The 22,831-nt window shown below is 51.1% G+C and overlaps 2 protein-coding genes and 1 non-coding gene across 3 annotated transcripts; 1 reads left to right on the top strand and 2 right to left on the bottom strand.

Annotated features, from left to right (window-relative positions):
• Nucleotides 1–311: 311 nt before the first annotated feature.
• On the top strand, nt 312–19,957 carry LOC128270934 (protein pinocchio). The gene is made up of 4 exons (XM_053008359.1): nt 312–573; nt 17,060–17,159; nt 18,175–18,445; nt 18,534–19,957. Exons 1-4 carry the CDS (start codon nt 312–314, stop codon nt 18,810–18,812), a joined length of 912 nt encoding a protein of 303 aa, XP_052864319.1. The 3' UTR covers nt 18,813–19,957.
• A 382-nt stretch (nt 19,958–20,339) lies between these two features.
• Trnas-aga (transfer RNA serine (anticodon AGA)) lies at nt 20,340–20,421 on the bottom strand. The gene has a single exon. It is a non-coding gene; the product is annotated as a tRNA-Ser (tRNA).
• Nucleotides 20,422–20,847: 426 nt separating this feature from the next.
• On the bottom strand, nt 20,848–21,915 carry LOC128270933 (uncharacterized). Its single transcript, XM_053008358.1, has 2 exons — nt 21,898–21,915; nt 20,848–21,531 (listed from the first exon to the last, which is right to left on the bottom strand). Exons 1-2 carry the CDS (start codon nt 21,913–21,915, stop codon nt 20,848–20,850), a joined length of 702 nt encoding a protein of 233 aa, XP_052864318.1.
• Nucleotides 21,916–22,831: the final 916 nt, after the last annotated feature.

Raw genomic sequence — 22,831 nt, 5'->3', positions numbered from 1 at the left:
TCTCACCCCGTTTGACATTATTCCGCGATGGTCAAGAATTGAAATGCGCACCCACATTTGAATCCGCAACGGTGGAACAATTACAACACACATTCGAGGCCCGGCGGTGACAAATAATTAACCCCTTCCCGCATAGTAACGATTCCCGGTATCGGCCTGGCATTTACGTATGAAATTTTGTTGTTTCAGGCCAACTCTTCGTCGGTCCGTTTTCGACTGGAGGGACGCACATTAGCATCGGCAACGCGGAACAGCGGCACAAAAAACGACATCCATCGGGCCAACGATTCAAGCCACCCCCGGCACACACCATGAAACCATATGATAATACGGCCGCCATCGGTCCGCGTCACATTGTCAGCGAATGGGAGGATAACGTTGTGTTCGATGCAGATGATCCCGACTTTAGCAGTGGCGGTGGGGCACCTCCGGCAACAACCGCGGTGCTGGTTCGGTCGATCGGGTCACAGCAGATGGTGAAGGTGCCACCGAACCTGCCACGCTCGGTCACGACCTACTACGGGCTTAGCTCCGCGGCCACGGTGGTATCGAATTTGAACCACCTCATGAAGGGTAAGTAGATGCCGGAAGAGTTCTGTGTTCTAATTTGGTGGCATTGGCATTTGAATTACTTTGCGTTTCCAGCATTGTCCTAGGTTTCTAATGCCAATGTAGCGGTTCCGTGTTTGTTTTTAGGAAATGTAGTCAAACAGCTCCCGGCATTATACCAATGTAAGCCGTGATGGCCCACATATTGCTCCGCGGGACGGGGTTTATTGATCCATGCGGGGCCATAACGGAGATAAGGATAATGCAAATTATCGCGGTAGCTGGCAGACGAACACCTCTGATGTGGCATCGTTTCGAATCGTTTCACCCTGCCACGTGCATCAACGGGAAACGAACAATCATTTATTTACCACTCGATGCTTGTGATGCTCGCCCCTTTTTGTACGCTGATGTTTTGTGAGCTTTTCCAGCGAATTGTGGTTTATTATTAGCCATCGATACGTACTCTACCGCGGGGACCGGGTGGTAAACAGATCGGTTCAGCCAAAACACACTTTTACGTCTTCAAGATTGATCGCTTTTTAGACGCGGATTGCAGTTCCGTGCATCAGAGTCCCCGCACGACCCTTTGATTGACTGGTTTGCCCTGAAACTGGAGCAAATAATCTATTGTTCCTTTTGCATTTACGCGAACAACGTCCTTCTTGGAACCAATCGTCTGCCGTGTCTCGTTTTATTTACGCCGACGCTGCTGCCGGTCAGCATTTACATTATTACGGCACTTCCACCGGGCCGGGTCGGGTCGGTTGTTGATCGATTTCATTCTTCACCGTACCATAATGGGGACCGTCAACATCGGGGAGCAACATGTTTTGGTGGCTGATCTTTCAAATGGGGGAAACAACAAAAAAAGAACCCGATACGCGAATGTGAAAAGGAAGTAAAAGTTTGCAAGTTTGATAGCTTCCGCAAACTTGATCATTCGACGATCAACACCTTGCTATTTTGTTTTTTGCTGCCCTCATCACAATTCGATGTGCGTGCCATTTGGCGTTAGAAAACCGGCTGATCTACCGGCCGACCGTTCGTTTGGGGGCCCGCAAACGGAAGCGCCTTGGGTTTTGCAGTTGCGTCGATGTTTGTTTGACATCGAGGTTCTCCGAGGCACACAAAGTACTACCGGCCTGCGGGCCACAAACGCAGGCATCTAATCGCCCGCGCCATCCGTCGAAGGGGGGAGCGCCGGACGATCGATCTGTACCGGGTGTTGTTGGGATGCAGTCGTGCCCGTGGAGAGGGATATTGTTGTTTGCCTTCTTGCTGTCGGTAACGGTTCGGGCGCCGGTACGAGCCTCCTTCCTGATTGTGGCCTCCGGCACATGAAGTTGTTATTGCTGCGGGATGTTTTGGGACCTTTCCCTATTGCGGGTCAGAAGGTTGGGCCTTCGTCAATATGTATCATCTCGTGATGGTGTTTGTTTCTCTTATTATGGCCCTGTTTTTGTCACGATTCGGACCACATTTTTGATACCCGCCCATACCCACTCCTCACCTGGTACCTCCGTGTGATAGCCGGTCGTTCATTGCCCACACTCGCCACAAGATAGCATCATCTTGGCGATGACGTCTTTCGGGAGCGCGATATGACCCGCTAACGACCATAAACAAAACCTGCTTCCATTTCCAGAGGGTTTGTTTTTCGGTCTGTGATTCTGTTATTGGTCGCGTTTGCGAGATTGGATGTTCACGAAATGAGTTTCGAACAGATAAGATTTTAATCGAACGACCATGTGGTCCAGTATTTTGATGCCAGGCGCGTGATTAGTTTGGACGAGGCTTTCTGAGCAGCGTGGGTCAAGGTGGGTCAAGCAGTGTGGGAGAAGGTTGGCGTAATTAAAATGATGTCCGGCTGCTGAAGAATCGCTAGGTGTTGATGACCCACGTGGTGCCGGATTTGAGTTTGAAAAGATAATGTAAAGATCTTTTAATTAAAATGCACAATTGATGTATCTGATGCTCGGTGTAAGCACAATACGAATAATTCCATAATGATAATAAACACATTGCAATGCACTCAAATTTAGCTAATAAACAACTACGACACACTTTTTAACGGGGTCATCATTATCACGGTGTACAGTTTATTGCTGAGCAATTGCTGACGACTTTAGATTATAAAAAACCCCACGAACCCGGCGACTGTTAAGGACAAAGATGTCAAGGCCGTGGTAACGACAGAATACATGGTTGTTATGTGATTTCTAGAAAATGCGTTCTGTTTTGCTTGGAACTAGGCGGATTATATGGTGTTTTGATGTTACGCTGATGTTCCGGTTTTTTTGCTGGGCTTTTGAAGCAAAATTCACCTCCCTTTTCTCCAATACTCCACTAGATACAGATCATCTTCGACGGAATTGAAATGACTCACCTCAATTAGCACCCGTGTTTTGTGCATGGTGATTAATGTACAAATTGGAAATCAATCGAGGGAATACCGCAAATCGCAATAAATTCCACGTACCAACCGCTCCCCACCAAAACGGCCTTCAGAGTTCACGTGGAGTTTTGATGTCGAGCGGAAAGCACGATCGATTAGCATACCTGAAGCGCCAACGGTCACAAAATGGACGGACGGACGGACCCCACGGCAGCTGCTCGGTTCAGCGGCAGCTCGCCCTCGTGCCCAAATCACGCACGATGAACTCGCGACGGTGCATCCCTCACCAATACCTTCGCGGTGCAAATCTGGTTCCACGGGATTCTTGTTCCGTCGCGTCGATTGAAACCAAACAAATCTTCAATCGTGATCACGTGACGAAGGCCCCTTGATTTGTCATCCAGTGGTTCCAGAAACAGGTTTTCGGATGACTCGACCAAAGGTCGGAACCGCACACCTGTCCCACCCACACGGACCCACCGGGCCAGGAAGCGAGAACTGAGGTTGCCGACGATTCGCAAAAGTGCTCTCGACATTCCACCGGTCGCATCGGGAATCGATAAGTCCGGTCGGACGTTGCGGGTAATTGGAATTCGATGTCGACCCACTGCCCCGCCCGGAAGTCATTGTGTGTTCCCAATTCTTCCACCGCGCGACACGACGCCCTTTATCGCATCGGCTCGGTGGCGCTAAAGGGGAAAAACGCGTAAACACGTGTGCCCATGGCCGCCACGCCGTCAACCGCCGTGTATGTGGTGCATCCGTAAACAAACCCTTCGCCGAAACCCGGGGATTCCTAGTGCGTATCTTCTGCCGGCGGCTGCAGGCGGTTTTAACTGGATTCAACGCACTCCGACCGGTGGAACGTGGACCCATCAAACCTAATCAAATTGTTACAAACAATCTCGACGCATGGTTAGCATGGTACGGGGCTAGTGTGACCGAAGAGCGATGTTTACTATGTTTTGGTCGAGACCTTTTGGACTTTCCCGCGGTCCCCAAAACACAGCCCATTAGGCGTCTGCTCATTGTGACGCATTAACGACGGACGGACGGGACATTTCAAAGATCCGGTCCGGAATGGCGACGCCGCTTGAATGGCGCATGACGTCACATGCGTCAACATACGCGTAGGACACGGTTTCGTGATGTTTTCGTGGAATGGCACGGCCTACAACTTATGCTAAATGATCATCGTAAGTGTGAAGGAAGCCAAACGGTGTAGGAATCCGTCGCTTTACCGCCGCCGCGGCAAGTGTAGCAAATTATTTGATTTAGCTAAACTGCTCGTTTGCATTCAAAGTGCCGGACCGCCGGCCGTGGCATGATAAATGAACAGACACACTAGGAACTAGTTTGGAGCGGTTTTGACTGGTTTCTCTCCAACTACGGAAGATCATGCACAGAGCACTACCCTCTAAGTGAATCATTTCCCGCAGAATCATCATTAGTAGTGTCAGAGAGAGAGAGAATATAAATTTAATTATCATTAAACAAATAATGACTGCGACCATCGACTGAGACCGCCGTGACATCATTCCGGCCGAAGGAATTAGCACCCGCGTGTTAGACCCGAGGTGGCCGAGGAGTTGAGGAACTTGTCTAAGGTCTGAGGTGCACCGGCTCGTCTCGGAAGGTTACGAAATTGCACCCCAAGCGAGTGCAGCGGAGAAAACTGCACCGTGCGCTGGTTTCGAGTATGGAACCATGTTTTTAATATGTTCAAACCCTTTTTACGATTCATTCAGTCAATAACCCGCGATGTCGGCTATGGCTTACGGCTGCCTTGGCTTTGAAGTTGTTATTTCGACCGGACTGACCGGAATTATGAAACTTCAGCATAGTTTTCCTTCTTCGCCAGAGCAATCAATAATATTTTGTTTCGTTGTAGCGGTGCGTTGTAGTTCCCGGCGTGGGCCGGGCTGATCAGCAAGAGCTAATAATGGATTAGCTTTGCCACGGATTCGCATGCTGGGTGCAGAGTGCTGATGCAACGCGCACTAACGGTGCACTCATCTTCCAGATCAGTTCGTTGATAGTCATTCGGTGAGACTTGGGGAGAGAGCAAGCACCACAGAGGGGATCCCAATGTCGTCGGACACAGAGATAGGCGGGTCGGTCGGTCGTGCGATCATGGTTCGAGCCTCCGAGACGGCGCATGGAAAAGTACTAGTGCTCCCTGTTGTTTGCCCTGCGAAATCGGCCACAGTCGGAATCGTGTGCCGCGCAGGTGTTTGCAGCGAGATTCGCACCCCGCGGGTGAAAAGATTATCATCCAGGTCCCAGATATGGCCCAGAACTGGCAAACGGCGGACCATCATATGGGCTGGGGTGTGCCGACAAAAAGAAAAAGATTAGGCGTAAACATTCGCCGAGAGAGAACGGATTTTCTTTTTTCTTCTCCGCTACCGACATCATCCGACACGACACGGACCACACTTCTTGTGGGTGATGATCGGTCACAAGTGTCACGGTGTTGTGTAAACACATTCTTGGATCGGAACTTCTTTCCCCGCCTAAGCTGTGGTCGCGGCGGTGGCCACGACGGGTGGACGCGTGATAAATGTGGGTTCTTTCCGTGGTGCTCCCTAGCAACACACAGCCGATCGCGGGGCGGCTTCGCACAAGTTGGGCGCACAAAAGAACACAAGACGAGCCGCCCGTAATAACGTTAGATTTGTTCACAAAAAACTGCAACTGAAAATCGAGCAAGAAGAAAGACACAAATCCTGATCCCTGACCCTTACCTACTTACCAATCGGCGCCGCGGTGGTATCTTATCTGCCGTGGCGAGTTGCCGTGAAATTTGGCACGCGGTGCGCCCCTCGCATTTTCGCAACCAGCTGTGCGACTTTTCGATATCCGCAAATTGAAGCCGATTTATTTTTTATCAGCACCACCCACTCCACTTCACGCTGACGGTAATTATCTCGCCTTCAAGCGGGCGGTCGGTCGCCAGATATGAGAGTGCAGATTTACGGCTAACGGGCGACGACGCCGAGCGCTGATCCACGACGTGAGTCGCGACATTGAGCTATCTTCGCGGTCGCGCTTGGTTTGGTGTTTGGTCTACTTGGATTGTTTTACCAATTTCTCTCGCAAGCACAAAAAGTCACGGTTGCTAGAGAGTGATTTATGTAAAGGTGTGACAGGACGGCCATTGTCTCGGCACCTTGAGGCTTCCTGTTATCATTTTTTTCGGCCGCTGCATTTCACTTATCACGGTCAAAAGGTTAATCTCTCGCGGCGGGGGGTTTCCGTCCGTGTCCTTCGACTTTGAGCCAAGCACAAGCAAGCTCTTGGTCCAAGGGATGTGGCAAGACGCGCGAAAAAGGCCAAAAGTTCAGTGGCGCAGTGGGAACGAACGGTCGAGATCTTGGCACCGTTTCGGCCGCGAATTTTGTTAGCGTCCCCATTGGGGCAAGCCCCCCAACGAATGATGCATCATTGTTTTTCCTCTCTCTCTCTCTGTCGGTGTTTATTGATTCACACTTGGGCAGGTGATAAGAGTTGCTATAACTGTTACCGCCCGAAATAAACTTGAGACGTTCACACGGAACAGAACCTCGACCCGTCCACAACGGTCATCATCAGTCGGACGCGTGTGGACAAAATTATGGTCCGCCCGAGCCCCAACCCGGTTGTTTTCATAAAATGCGCCATCGGTCGCTCCGTGATGGCTGACACATCATGCGGTTCTGTGTACTTAAAATGTACCCGTGAACGTGATGAATCCGGCATTGTTTTGTAGTTTTTTTCGTCTTCTACCCTTCCATCAATTAGCTTGCCGATTAACGAAAGTAACCCTTCCGCCAACGGATCACGCGGGTTTTACGGGAGGTTATTTATTTAAAATCCCCTGTTACGTGAAACAAGCGACACGGACAAGACGGCTGATTGATCCGCACGCCGAGGGACGATCGTGGGAGATACAATTGAAATGTCAACCGTCGTCGGCATTTATTGCGCCGATCGGCCAAAAGATTTGTCAATCTTCTGCCTCGGTGAATCCCTCGCACGACTGTCCGATTATTGCTCGCACGGGCGGGTGTTGTGCCACGCCACCGATGCAGTTGCATCGCGCACCCCATTTGCATAATCCTCACGTTGTCGGTCACATGCGAAACGGGTGTTTCTTATGATTCCCCACCCGAGGGAGGTGGTTTCCCGATGATGGGCAATGAACGCTGGCATTGTTTCATAAGCCGCACCGGAGTAGGGGTCTAGGATCGGAAAGCGCCTGTTTTCCGACAATGCTCGGGTCTTCCCGCTGGGAACCAGCCCATGAATGGCAAGTAATTGAAACTGGGGACTGGCGGCTGGCACACCTGTTGGAAATTTTGCCAAGAGTTCCTTTGGGGCGGCAAAAAGCGGCGGTCCGCCTTTTTGTTGTTGTGTTTTTGATAATTTAATTGTCATGCCCAACTGTTTACAGACACGCGCGCTCGCGCGCCCGAAACCCTCACCTCGTCACCGTCGATTTGCGTCATTAAGCGCGTTCCCGACCGAGTTCGAACGATCTGGACGCGCGCGTGTACGCTGTCAACCGTTTAACCGCGGCCATGAGAGGTGTGGAAATTCGGAGGATAAGGTCAAGTTCACCTGAGGGGTAGCCCGACGAGAGAGGATAGCTTCTCCGGAATGGGAATGTTAATACAAGCAAGCAGCAGATGTTATGAAATGGGATGCTGCTTTGCTGTATAAAAAATGAGACAGACACTCTAACGGTGTTCCTAGAAATTGTAAGCCATACGCCACAACCTGCAGTTGTCACTGCAGCGCAGCGTATGTACCGTTCGAGACGAAGATTTCTTCATCCGACAACGTCGCATGGAACGTATCCATTACGGTTATCGCCATGGTATGGCTTCTCTCTGGATCGCCATAACAAGATGTTGATAGCATTCGCGAGAAGATTGAGCAGCAATGTTGGAAACCGGAATTCTGTGGAATTCCCCAGCAGCAGTGGGTTAAATTATTTAAAATGTGACTGTGAAGCACGCGAACTGCGCGTTGGGAAGCAATTTTGTAGCAAACGACTTTAACGACTTTTCGAGGAAACTATTTCCCGGTCAGCAACGGCTATGGTTGTTCCGCCGTGCATCTGGCATGGAATTCTCTGTCGTAGGCCGGCGGCTGGGCTGGGGAATAAACAAATAATTCCTCTAAACATGAATTTTGGTATTTTGCGCACTCGGGTGACTCCACGCGACAATTTCAAGGTCTGACCATGAGGTCCAGGTCCAGATGTGCCGCCCGCGCGGGTTGACCATTGTGTTTACGTACGCTTTTCGGGGATAAATAAATTTTCGCCAACCACCATTACGAGCGAAAGCGATGGTTATGGGCGAATTTTGCTGACAGAATATTTCGATTTACGCTTTCCCGGAGCGTGTGTGTTTCACACGTCGAGCTTCTGGGTATATGGCGGTGGCCCACGCGCCACACGCTAGTACTCGATCATCCTGCCCGGTCGGGCGGGGGCCAGGAATTGGTCAAACGTTGTCCTGCCGCGGGGCTACGCCTATGTCAGGTCGCGTGTCATGCGATCGATGCGATCGCAGGAAGATTACGAGCGACAAAGAAATGCGTGGCCTGGGGAGTGAAACCTGAAGTACGACGGGACACCAATCACATGACCCATCGTTGTCCCGAGCGACGAGGTGCGTTGGCGTTGGCAGTGTGGGAACTTAAAAGTGACCGCGCTATTTTTAAAACCACCAGTTTGCCGTCTCGGCCCGTTGTTCGGGCTATTTTGGCGGGATGCGAATCTCGGAACGGACGGAATGTGTCTCGCCTCTCGCTCGCTCTCTCCCTCACTCTCACTGTCGCCACTCGCCAGGAAGTGAGGGAGTTTCCTGCGTCAAGATGTTGCCCCCTGATACTGCAGCACGTCAGACGGATAATAATGATTACAATCTTCGAGTCCGGTGATGGAGGCCTCCAGTTCGCATTCCGTGGCGATGCGGGGAGTGTGAACCTTCCAGACGTCGCCAACTCGGAAAATGCTGGGGGCCAGTATTGACGGAAACGCGAAATCACTCTCCGGCCGCGACTACGAATCGATGACTGTAGATGACGTGCGGACCGCGCTAGTTGCATTCAGTGCTATTCTTAGATGCGGCCGGTAAGTTATTTCTAGTCCGTAGTCCGTGAGACAGACCAGGTCTTCGCTCACTCTCTCTCCCTATCGCTAAAGCTATCTATAAACCGTGGGACCACCACCTGCATGGGGGCTCCAGGTGTCGCGCCGCGGCGCCGTGAATGCAACGCGATGCTAGCTAATAACCACGTTGCGTTGAGACAATCGTCTCGGCACGCCACAGCTTGGTCCGCTGTGAAATTCTCGAAATAATCCCGGCCGGCGGCCAACACACAATACGGTCTAATAATTCTCTTCTAATGTACGAGTGTTTACGGCTCGGAATGATGGGTTTATCGTTTCAACTTCACGATCGTGTAGATATTGGAAAGATTTCAATTGCTTTTCGCCCTCATATGGGACTTTTTAATCCATAATCCTTCTTCAGGAACGAGGAAATGTCTCCGGGGCTGCAAATCAAACACTACCATGTGTGAAGAACGTGAAACACAGTCTCCCCCGTAGTCGCTATTGCCCCTCGTGGAGCCGTGCCTGATTGATTGACATTTAAAGTGTCGCGCCAGGCCAGCGGCTGTCGGCGCCGCGCGTCGGTTGGAGGATTTAGAAATTTGAAAGTTTACGCATAACTTGCCGGCGGTTGCCGAGTTAAACGGAAGGCGGCGACACGCTTCGGTTGCGCTGCATTCCCCGCGGGGCCGTAGCTGCGATTGATAGCACTCAGGTGCACCCGGATGACTAGTAGGGTTCGCCAAAGGCTGCCCGGGACTGTGTGGTGAAATAAGGAAGAAAAGTTAACCACGCGGCTACCCACGTCCACATTTGCCTTCGAGTACTTTGGTTCTTTTTTTCTTCACTACAATAATGTTAAGCATCCCGGTTCGGCGATGGACAGCAGGCCAGCTCAGCTGCGAACCTGGCCATAAGTACTGGCCGCCCCACGCGTAAGTGGTTTCCCGCCGGTCGATAAAGTGCCGACACTCAATCTCTTCGCTCGCGTTTGAGCTTTTTACGATCGCGAGCTGCAAGGGTGAGAACCAGACCGCGAGCGACCACCGACCATCGGTTCCCGGTGTTGAAGTGTGTGGCCGCTCCGGCCGTTATGATGACGGGGGGCTCGAGCCTTCTCGATACGAGTTTTCCCCTCGATTGGAACCCCAGATTGCATAATGCGTGCTTGGTGCAACATTTGATTAAAGCTCCGCCGAGGGCCGAGGGTGCAGCGGAGTTGCATAAGTTGCGCGGGTTGGCGTTAAAATGTTGCCAAGTTTATCGATTATCCCGGGTCGTGACTTTCTGGAAGATTAACTCGACGGTACTTAACCGACCGGAGTTTACCCCAAAATAAGCCTTCATGTGGTTTTGCTTAACATTGTGAGACATGGCCCCATTGCATCGCATGGAGGGTGCAGCAGTTTTACCGAGAAATGATAAGACTAATCGCACGACGGGAGGGCTGGATAATTCCCTTTAATTAGAATTCGCCTCCAGCAGACAGGGGGTCACGTGTGTGTTGTTCCAGCTAATAACCGGAACCTCGCTGAGCTGTTTCTATCGTGGCCGTATCGCGCTGGGCGTTGACTGGATTCCCGGTCGGGCGAGAAGCTTACTGCACTGTGCGCCGGCGAGGAATGCACCCCCCGGCGCAGTGATCACGTTCTTGGCAAGTGATCTCCCGCGGTGATCTTGACCGGTGATGAGGATAAAATGTGGAACTTTTCGGGATCCACACCTGGGGCGTAAAAGGTGAGAAATCGTACGACATGTCTAATCAACGTGTCTCGGTGTACTGGCCTTTTTTTTTACACGACACAAGTTACACAACGAATTAGCAGAGCTATTTTCAATGCGCGCCAATTACAACTTGCTTGCCGTGTGTGTCTCTCGGCCGGCCAGCATCTCTGAATTCTTACGGGAGGTGCGGAGGTATTAGTTAAGTAACTCGCGCTCCGGTCGTGGAATCAATTTCCCTGTCGTAGGAAAGGGGTTCACATCACCAGAGTGCGGAGGGTGCTCGACCGGAACACCTGGACTTGCCTGTCGATTGCACAACGTCCCGCACCACCGTGATACCACCAAAATCGTTCGGTTGAGTTCCTGACAGCGAGAGCTGTGTGCTCAACTTATCGGAACGACCGGTGGGCGGTTGTCCAACCTTCCGATTTTGAGTCAATTCCGTTTCCAACTTCCACCACCCGCCCAGTATCAGTAGCCCGAGTGCGGTAACGAGCCTCTGTCCGGAGTCTCTGATGCAAGACCCAAGGAACTGTAACATGACTAACGGCTGGTGGGCGGCTGTGTCAATGTTTGCAATAAAACATCCAATTTCAATGTCCATCGGTTACTGCGGGTCCATCCCTCCGAAACGCGTTACTGACCCAAAACGGGAGAAAGTTTGACACTCGGTTATCATCACACTTTGACCCGGGTCTGCCTTTCTGTTGCTTGGTTTTGTGTCCGAAACTTATGTTCTAACGCTTCCAATCGGCGCAATCAGTGGCCACCGTTATTTTAGTTTCGCTCATCATTTCATCATATACAAGCGCGGAGCCGATCCGGCTCCTTTAGTTTAGTCTTTTGGCAACGGTCTTGGCGAGACCAGCCGCGCTACATTTAGCTGCATTTTAATGCGAATTTTAAACATTGAAACCGATACACACCACACCGCTGGCACTCGGCATTCGTCTGGCATTCTTGAGGTTCAGATTTTGTATGCTACACCGCTGGCAAGGAGCGCCCAAGGTGGTTGTGAACGTGTCTTCGGAACGACGGAATTGGCGTCGCCGACTAGGATCCGGTGCCAAGCCGTGTGGCGACAGACGCACGCCTCCGTGATCCGTCAATCTGAACGGATGGCCAACGGATCGCACTCGGTGTTCCGTCGCCGACGCCAACTAATTACTTAATGAGGATGGCTAGACTCTCATGTGACAGACCCGGCTCGTCGGTGAAAGTGTTCTACACCCGGTGCCCTGAACCTTGAACACCCGGGCGCCGGCAATGCTTCTGCGCAGCAGTCTCGCCGGGCAGCGGTATACGGAAGCGCTCCCAGGGGTAGACAATTTGCTACCTTTCTAGCCTGGCGCTATGTCCTGGCGCGCGGCTGCCATGCGTCTGGTCGGTTTCATATGCGCCCCGTGCGTATCCGCGGGAGACTTCCACGAATCCTCCAGGTGTTACTGGAGATGCCTTGGGCCAACCACGCTACACGCGCAGGCGTGCTGCCTGCCACGAGCAGACCGACGACACTTCGCAGGCATCACCCGCCGGGGTGCCAGTCAAAACAATCCTGAATTTGATAACTCTACGTAAGCCGCCCGCGGCTGATGTTCACCCGGTGCACCGCGTGCGAGAGTCGTGTCCGCAGCAATCTCTCCCATTTCTTCTCTCCGTTTGTACACACGGTCCAGATCGTGTGTCGGAGAAGGTTTCCCATCGTTTTATTACGTTTTTTTCTGCTGCCAGCACCACGGAGCCATGCCGTTAGATTGTGCGCGCCATGGCAGGCCCCTTTCCCGGGGCACGTAGCGACACGAGCCGGTCCATAACGGTTGGCAACTCTCTGATTACACAGTACTACTACATCGCTCGGTGTCCGGTGTCCTTCATCGAAGTGGCTCCACGCGACACTGCATGGCCATTCCGACGGGGCCCCGATCAGCTTCTCGAAGAGAACCTTCTTGAAAGACATTTTGGCACCGGCCTTTTTTGGGGCCGCCAGTCCCCGAGTTCCCTGCGCAGGTGCATCTGTTTGTGCATCTGCAACCAAGCATCAATTTAATTTCCGCTCCCAATTGACCATGTGGCCACGGCGCGGTTGAGGTGCTGGGCTGTGCTTCGAAACCGCACGTGGGACCAATTTGTTTGGGCTTTTGGGCAGCTGTCGATGTGATTTCATCGGTCGAGGAAAAAGGGGGTGTCCACTTTTCACTAATCGCCTCGAACAAAAATCCGCCCTGATGGTGATGCATAAGTTCGCTCATCTTTCATCGCCAAGTTCGAGCTCCGAGTCCTTTGGCATTCGCGTGTGTGGTTCCAACCCAAAACCAACGGGGTTGAAATGCCACGTGCCGCACGCCAGCGTGCGTGCCGTGTCTTCTGCGCCATTACCGTTTTTTTTGCTGATACCATTTTCTTTCTGATCAGCGCAAAAAGATACAAAGGGTCCCGAACCGAAAGGAGGTCACCCTTCAAGGAACATAAAGCGAGAAGAAGAGAGCGGCCGAGCGAAAGAGGCGCCATCGGTCTTGTTGATTAACAACAAACAGAGGAAAAAGTGTTATAAACTGTTGGACGGAAAAAGAGCCCACCGGTTCGCCAATATACGTCAGCAAAACATCCGTGTCGGTTAGTGACAAGCAGTGGTGTGTCGTGTTGTGGCCACAAAGCGCGAGCATCGTCGCGTTGTCGTTGTTGAGCGGAATCGGGTGTTTGAAATGTAAGTCGTTGATTGTAAATGCTAACACTCTGGTGGATTGACGCAAAACCGTTTATAGTGGGTCGCCGTCATTCGGTAGAGATCCGTATTGTGGGAAAGTGGGGTGCGGTTTGGTGGTCGACACCGACCAAGGGGTCAATGTCGCTTTTGAGTGAAACTTCCAAGAATCACGATCGTGATCGCCTCGCCCGTTTCAAGACACATTCTGCGCGAGTTCATTACTCGGGTAATTAGAGAGGCGAGCTGTGGGCGAGGGAGGAGTTCATTACCACCACCCTCGGCGCATTCCTGGGCGTAATTTACCACGGCCCATAATGAAGGAAATGCCAGCCGGACAGAGTGCTACTTTCGCTGCACGCGGCCGCGGAAAATGGTGGAATCGTAATGGGATTTTGTTTGAGTTTTCTCTCGCGGGTTGCGAAAATTAACTCTCGGACCCGGTAGGGCCCGGTTACAGCCGGACCGCTGAACCCGCCGCCACCGGATCCGATCGCTGGTGGCGGCAGATCGTACCGACGCAATCTCGACCGATCCGGGCCGATAGAGACATTTTTCAATCAGCGGCAATTGAGTGCCCATAGCGGGTCCCTTCTCTGCCAGCGCGCCCAAGATTGCTTGCCGCCGGTAGCCTGTCCAGTACCGTCCAGCGGAGAGTGGCAGATATTAATTTGCCGTCGGATAATTGAGTTTCAACCAGCTGACACTGGCGTGAGCCGGGCCCACTTTAGCCTGGGTACAGAGCCCAGCGGGAAGAAGATGTCGGCAGGGATTTGTGGAAGGCACACGCGGAAGAAGAGCGAAACCTGTCTCTCCTTTGACTGGTGCGCTTTTGGTGCACCGTGGCGCATTTCCTTTTACACGTTTCGGGGCTTCACGCAGGCCACCGAGGTGTAGAAGTTTGGTACTTGGAATTATCCTTCTTGTCTTACTAACTCCATTTAGTCTACTTTTAGCAAAGCCATCCAAGATAATGGGCCCCACGGAGTGTGTGACACGCGAAGCCCCGCCACCGTTGCGTGTCCGCTGTTCCAAACTTTCCAATCGAACCACCCAACACGGGGAAAAAGTTTCGAAAATAATATTTATTTTGCTCGCGCCAGCAAAAAAGAGGAAGCACACGGACGAAAGATTCAATCTCACTTTCAATCCCGGGGCCGGCGGCGCGTACGAAGCTTGCCAAAACCACTGCCAATCTGTAGGCTCGGCTTTGCGGTTCCATTCCGTGGGTTCCGCGAGCGCGGGAAAGCGAGAAATCAGTTCGAATGCAATATAATTTAGCTCTCAATGATGGACTGCTGATCACGCCAACCGCGGATGCTCTTTACGTAACCTCCCCGTAATGCCGTTTTCTTGAGCGTTTTTTAGTACAGCTACCACCGCCAAAATGGGGCGGATCTCGGCGGATGCTTTCTGTTTCCTTTCGCGGTGCAAAATGCAATGCAATCGAAGGACGAACGAGAGCAAATTGCGCATCATCTGCGGCTGACGCTCGAGCGCTGAGAGAAAGTAGGTCAGAAAGTGGTGAAAGATCAACTAGCCTAGCCTAGCCTGGTCCAGAGAAGCTCTGACCGATGTGTCGCAGTGTCCCCGATTTGGGATGACCACTCGTTTCGCTATCTCTCTCTCTCGAATCTGCCGCTGTACCGAGCACCGAGCTATGCCAATAACACCTTCTCCACTTCGCGGCACCGCACGGCATTCGCGCAAGACACCTCGACAGCACCTGGGAGAGCGCTAGAAATGTCCAGCGGAATTCGCGGCCTGCGGCTGAGTGAAACAAAACAACAACACACTTTACCGAGCGCCAGGGTTTCGAAACGATTCGTTTCGTGGTGGCACGCTATGAAGCACGCTTCCTCGCAGTGTGTGGCGCCTAATGATTTCCAAACGCGGAGCGGAAGAAAGCAATAAAACTCGCGGCCCATCGGCGGCCACAAGCTGGTCGAGATTGCGGAATGGTAGATTCCGAAAACAAGGAAATGGTTGGCGCCCGCGCTCTCTAATGGCCAGCACCAGCCGTCAGGTGTTTCGGTTGTCGATTGTCAAACGCGCGCACGTGCCCTTGAACCATTGCGCTCATGGTGACGCCGCGACCCACTTTCGTGAGGTTTGCGAGGTAATGTTGCAGCAGCAGCACCACAGAGAGCGCCGCGAGTACACGGAGTGAAGCAATTGTCCAAGGGCAATGTGTTTGAATTTGTCTCCCCTGCGGAATGTCTCAGCAGGCCGACTACCCCGACGGTATGAAGTGCTATTAATGCGAAGAACACGAAGGTCGTCGATCATATGGTTACGCAACGGCACCAGGCACTCTGTTGATGGCTTCTGGAAGGCTCGAACGGACTTGCGAGTGAGGTCACCACCTTGCACCGATCGCAAGTTCATAATGATAATAATGCAACTGGCGCGGCGGTCGTGGAATCGGATGGCGGCGTTGAGAGTCGTGTGACAATTGGTGACCATTGGCCAAGCGCCCGCACCATCTACATGATAACTGACGGCCACTTGCGCACCGCGCAGTGTGTCCAGTCCACGGATCGCATCCAGTAATTGCGGTCCGTGTGCGCCCCCCATCCAGGAAGAGCCGTCCGGTGTCCTGCCCACCCTGATTGGCCATATCTATCTCACCGGCGGCAGCCTCACGTGAATGGCGGCTGATTTCTCGCGACGATGTTGGATGTTTATTTTTATCACAACGTCGCATGCTGCTGATAAGCGTGATAAACCGCTCGGGATGATGTAATCCGGGAGTGTCATTGCCTCTGCGAAGGCGAGTAAATTGAGCGTGATCAGCGTGGCGAAGCTAAGTAGGTCCCAGAACAGAACAGTGAGTCTGTGACTCCGAATTCACCACCCCATCACATGGCGTTTTTGTGGTGGCCCTGTTTGATAATTGGGGTCATCGCACATCTCCTCCTTATCGCCAGCACGATGCTGTGAGGGCTCCGCCAGGTTCCGCCACTGATGAAGGTCCGATCTGACGTCGCCCTGCCGCTTGTCCATCAAACCCCCACCGAGCACAGCATGACCGGAATTGATTTGTGTTTTGTGGCGCCGCGTTATGTGCATGACGAAATACACGTTTTGTCTGCTGCGTCAGCATCAAAAACCCATCCATTGTCCTTCAAACACTTCCGGCTCTCGCGCTGAGATGAACGGGGGAAGACACACGCCTCTCGAGTGTGTGTCGGCGGGTTATCCGCCCTCTTTCGAGAGCCCTGGAATGTCTCCCGATCCGATGGCGCGGAATGTCACGTCCATCCGCGGGCATGTGTCCGGGGATGACGCTGTGTGACTAAGCGATTATCATCGGCAGCGGACCACCGTAGGCGTGACCGTTGGAGTGTGCTACTGATAAAGTGAGGTTAGATGGCTTCCTGTGTCAAGCGATTGGCCCGGCAAGACAAAGTCCTTGATGGCGCGCGGCCGCTCAGCTTTCTATTTTCACTATCCTATTGTGTTAGCCTTCTGCGTTGTTTTGACGAAACACATGACGATTTCCTGTCACGAGCTCGCACGGATCATCCGGTATTAATGATGGGTCTTTTCTTTCTCTCTCTCTATCTATTTACAGTAACGTCAAGTGCGAAGTTATCAGCGATCAGCAACAGCAGCGGTATGTCGGTTGCCAGTGTACAAGCACCCCATCTGGCCGATTTGTGCAGCTCGTTGAGGTAAGCTTACGGAGGCCAGTAATGAGCCACGGCCACAGAGCGATAGAAAGAGAGAGAGGTATTTCCCGCCCCCAAACAAACATTAACTAATAAGAGGGTCTGAACGATGGAGATATCACAACCGGATGATGAGCATCGGGTTAAACCGTCGGCATCCGCCCAAGCGGTTCTTCACAGGATTCCTAACCTTCAAAACAAACCCCCCTTGAGTGGGTGTTAGATATTGATTGTTTACAGTTAATGCTTCCCTTTCGTTTTGTCTGCGCAGAAAAAAAAGAAAATTCGCTCAATGGGATTTACCGCGCGATGTTTCTCCATTTACGATGCTCTGCCATGTTATTTTTAGCCGAGACAGGGCCATTATTTGAGTACGGCGGTTTTCGAAGTGACAGCAACGGACGGGCACCTGTTTCTACCGCTCTTGACCGCATGTGTTGTGTTTCATTCATAAATAAAACGCTGCAAGTAGTGCTCCCACGGTTCCACTACGTGATGGTAGTAGCCTCTTGGCGGGACACTAAGCGGGGCGAGGTTATCTGTCGGCGCCGTTCCCTTTAGCAACAACCGAACCAATCGCCTGCTCGGTCTCTGTTGTGGTTCTGTTAATAAGTAGTTGTTCAATTTCGTCTCCCTATATTTATGGCGATTAAAAATAGAATCACCTTTTTGCTGTCACCGTCTACTGAAAACGACTAATGGCTGAACAGATGCTGATTGAAGCAACAACCCTTTCTCGGTGTGCGATGTTTTCGATGTTTTTTATTGATGCTGTCAGTTTGAATCGTTTACTGTTCGCCGATCAGGTGACCCTTGAGTTGCGTTTGTTTGTTGCTTTCCAAACGCTCTTTTTCACAATAAACAGTGAAAATAGCGTGACAATGGAGCGCAATAAACGCGACATATAAAAATAGATAACATCATGTGATGTGCCAATGACTGTCTGTTGCCTTTAACTGCTGCTATACGCAAGTTTGAGTTCGTCGCTAATTTTTCTCTCCCTCTCTCTCTCCCGTAGCCGTACCAGCCTGAGCATGTCCTCGTCGCTGTCGGACCTGGTCAATAACAGTCCGTCGCTCGGGGCCGTCTTTGACTTTCACTCCTCGGACGCGGTGCTGACGATCGAGGAGCTACGGGAGCAGCTCGGTTCGTGCTATACGTGCGGCGTGTCCTGGACCGGGGATCAGGTGTCGCTCGATTGCACCGAGTGCGGCGGCTACAGTCTCGAACGGCCCTGTCTTATCTGCGAAGGTATCTGTGGTCAGCTGTGGAAGCGTGATTTCACCATGGTAGGTAGCGCGCGGTCCCCTAGCTCGTGCACACGGGCCCCGTCGCAACAGTGTACTAATGGCGCGTTTACGTTTTCTTTCTTTGTAGAGCCACGCTTGCGGGAAATCACGCTGGCAGGGAGTGTGCACCAAGTTCCCGGCCCCGATGATTCAGCTGCAATCGTCAGCACCGCTCAGCAGTTGCGCCAGCTTCGGTAGCCACCACCAGCTATCGGCCGCTTGTGTTGCCGCCGGTACCACCGGTAGTGCGGCCCCGGTCAGCACGTGCCACTCGTCGGTTGCTGCTTCCGTTGCCAGCCAGCAACACTTCCTGCAGCAGGAACTGTGTGCGCGGTTAGAGAAGCTTTCGACCAATGCGCACTCGTAAGCGCACGTCGGAAGGGCGCTTAATGGTTCTTTTGGTTTCGTTTCACTTTTTTTTGCCCCAAAACGCACCCGTAAGGCTCCTCCAGAGAAGTCACAAAATAGGTGTTGCGGTTAGTAGAACGGTGTAGAACCTCTTTCGTGCGTTGCGTGCGCTTGTGCGCGCTCACTGTATTACGCCGCCATAAGTTCCTACCCCGTTGAGGTGACTATAAACCACACGCCACGAGATAAGTAACACGAAGATGCGTGCACAGTTGTTGCCAAAACATAGGAAAGAGAGTCTGCATAATGCTGCCGACAACATCGTAACTTGAGACTGCGAACTGAGACACGAACCAGCATTTGGCTCTGCGTAGGGTGCACCACATTTTGTTAGCTTTAGGCCCTTTTTTGATATGATTTCATTATTACCCGAGGAGGTAGCTGTTCCTCGTCGGTTCGCTTCGCAGCGAGGCTTCACTTTCTGTTTCTCAAACGCTTTCTCAGCCTCGCATTGCTGAGCCTGGGTCAACCGCGGCGGACCGTACCGTAGTAGTAAATGTGATAAGATTCGCACGCCAGCAAGTGTGCGAGCTTTTACTAAAGCGAACAAGGAAACGGAGAGCACACATGAAGCCGAGGCCCCGCGGAGCATGTGGAACAATCCGGAGAACGGAAGGAGAGATGTTTTTCTGTGAAAAACATGACATTTATAGTGGTAGGCAAACGTAGCACGTAAAAACCCGTAGAAAAAAAAAACGGCGGCCAACGTTACACGTTAGATGAATGTATACGTATTTGTTGACACCAGCTTCGGACGTACAATTCAAAACATTTTTCCAAAAGGCCAAAAACTCGGTTCGATCTGATACGTTACAGTGTGTTTCTGGCGGTGTTCCGCTGGTTACGACACTGGGCCCAGAAGTGGATCTAAATTTATGATATTAAACCGTACGAAAACTAGCGATTAGCGTGTGGCGAAATCGTAAGAGTGCATATAGCTTAGGCGGAGAACGGGCAGGTGTTTTGTGTTTCGTGTATTTACGGTCTGCCAATCGAATGGGGCCCGGCCACCGTGGCTGGGTCTATTGGACGCAAACCGGTAGCTTAATTAGCGATGTAAGACAAGTAAACCGAAAAAATTAAATAAAATTAAGGAAATTATTACAAAACCAGCTGTTCCCGGCGTGCGTCGCCACGCCTCATTTCATTTTTTTTTCTCGATGACACGCCGTTTTAGAGGATCGGACATCGCCTTTCTTTTATATACGATAGATACACCATCCTGTTGAGGGTTTTCATTTGAAAGCAGAATTTAGAAAACTTATCCGAAATACTGAAACAATGTTATCAAACGTTCATTTAAATAGTCCGATCTTCCGTCTGCTGGGAAACATCTGTTGTTAAATGTAGTAATGTTTGTCTACCTGCTTTTCGACGGTTGTAATCGGTATTAGAAAAAGCAAGGAAGGGCCGCCTCAAAAAGCCTGGTTGGTTGGTGTGCTGTGTTGGTTTTGTTCCGCGTTACCAGTTCCCGGCTTTAGAGTGTCGCAGTCGGTAGGATTCGAACCTACGCTCCCAGAGGGAATCTGATTTCTAGTCAGACGCCTTAACCGCTCGGCCACGACTGCTCTCAATCATAGGAGATTACGCGTCCATTTTGTTCGGCGTACCCTCAGCCGACCTAAAGATGCTTCAACATATGGTATCATAGTAATGTAAGATTTCTTTAACAAGCACATCCACATTACATTGCACATCTGCTAGCTTCTTACGTGGCCGTCGTACGTTTATCTTCATTCAACTTTCGTCTTTATTGAAGCTCTGATTTACTCAATGAAATGACGCAGTGTTGGCCACGATAACAGTTGCCCCTTTACGGCTGCTTTTGGCCCTCTATAGCTTATCAGTTCTCTATCACATTTATTACATCAAAAAACAATTCTTTTGAAGCGTAACGGATATTCCTAAACCTATATAAAGCTGACATGACCTAAGCCATGACAAATGGTTTGTTTATTGACCGGGAAATCCCACCCGACCGGTCCATTTTTAATTCAGTAGCAAATTTGTGTGATTTGCATTTTCACAATCTCGAACGCCATATTCAGCGTGCTCAGGTTGATCTGCAGACACTGTGCGTAGGCCGTTTCGATGGTGGCTAGCCGCTGCTGAAAAAGCTCAATATTTTGCTCCATTTCCGGCAGAAAATCGAGCACGCTGTCGTCCTCCAAAATCTCTTGCTTCTCGTCCAGCCGGGTCAGCAGCACCGCAGGATCGCTAATCACATTTCCGTTCTCGAAAACCTCAAACAAGCTAACGTTTAACCAGCGGTACTCGGGCCACAGTCCGTCGGCACGCAGGGCGTCAATTTCCTTCTGCACCCCATCGGCCACACGGCTGACGAGACAGTTGCTGATACCGTACCCGGCAATGTCCATGTCGTCGTCAATCAGCTCGTAGATGAGATCGATGCAGCCGTCGTCGATGTGGTGCGTTCGGACGTAGTCGAGCATCTGCTCCTCCTGATCGAGCGCTTGCCGCACGTGATCCGCCTTCTGTACGATCACCCTAGTTTCTAGCTGTGAGATGAGCTGCGTCACATTAACCTTTACATCCGTAACGCCCTCCACCAGGGATTGCTCCACTTGACCGTGCAACGGGACCAGTACGTGCCGCATACGGTCCACCACCTCGAGCGCTAGTGAACGATCGCCACCCGACCTGTCGGCCTGGATTGCCTAAAAGAGCACAAAAGTATTCGCGATTCAACTTACACCCAACAATTGCCACCAGCAGCCGGAACTTAACTCACCAAAAGGGACAATATCACAATAAAACATAACTTCATGACTGATGCACTCATTTTGTGTTGATTTTTAACAAGAATAAAATCACGATCACCTCGCTCACAGGTCGCGGTCCAATAATAACTGCTACCGAATTGGCCGTTATCGTGCGATACAACTCGCCGTTCGGGCTCGAATTGCGTTGATAGCGATCTCGATAGTGGCCGCTGTAACCCACCAGCTAAAAAGGCCTTCTAATCTCTGACTAATGATTTTCAATAAATCCGAAATCACGCAGTTCCGCGCCTAGCGCGTTACCGATTTGTTGATAGTCATTGGCAAGCCAAAAATAACAAACCAAAATACCTTCTCGATGGGACTATTTTGAGGGTCCGATAACGCATCGGATACGGTACAGAGCTGTTTGTGATTGATGGGTAAAGAATCGTAACACGACACCAATGCCTGATCTTTATATGGCTGACTCCCATCATACATTTTATTTCATTCGTCTGTTTTGCTAGAATAATTTAATAATAGTTAATATTTCATTATTTGTTCAGTGAATAGAGTTAGTCATATTGGTTGCGCACCATCGGACAGGCACGTTCGAGATACAAAAACCGTATCCCATCCTGGTTGGTTTTTGGGGCCTATGGCGTTGCGTTGCTGTATGGATGGCACATTCCGTAGTTCATTTGGTTTGAATAACTTTTCATCGATGGGAATCGATCGAAATGGCGAGTAACTTAAATGTGATGGCCGTTCGAGTAGTTACCCTATTGCGAGGGTAACGAAATAGAGGAGGAACTCAGGAGAAGATCTCCCACATCGATACGGTTTGAGTCCGTGTCGCTTGCTAACAATAAAACAGCCGCGTTTGACTAAAGCCTTACACGCTAAACGCCATTAAATTAGAAATATCGCTTCATTTCAGCAAATTCGAGAGAGTTTACTTCAACTAATCACAAAGAAACATAAATTTAGTTTTGAACAGTTCAGCTTACATTAGAAAAGAAATTCAATGCACTGTCTCTTGGCAGGGACCGCAAATAAATAAGCAAACTAAACAGATTCAAGTAATAAATTAGATATGGAAAAAAGTTACGTTTCTGGAAGTTACTTGCTTATCGATGCCACTTATCAGTCAAATGTTGTAATCAGCCCTGTAGAACGCCGGCGCGCTCGGACTGTTACGGTTAACGTTAACCTACTTCCCTCACACTGCTCAGTTCTGATCGTTTGTGGTTTG

The sequence above is a fragment of the Anopheles cruzii genome, chromosome 3, assembly GCF_943734635.1.
Source record: "Anopheles cruzii chromosome 3, idAnoCruzAS_RS32_06, whole genome shotgun sequence".
Lineage (NCBI taxonomy): Eukaryota > Metazoa > Arthropoda > Insecta > Diptera > Culicidae > Anopheles > Anopheles cruzii.
This window is presented reverse-complemented; position numbering and strand designations above follow the sequence as displayed.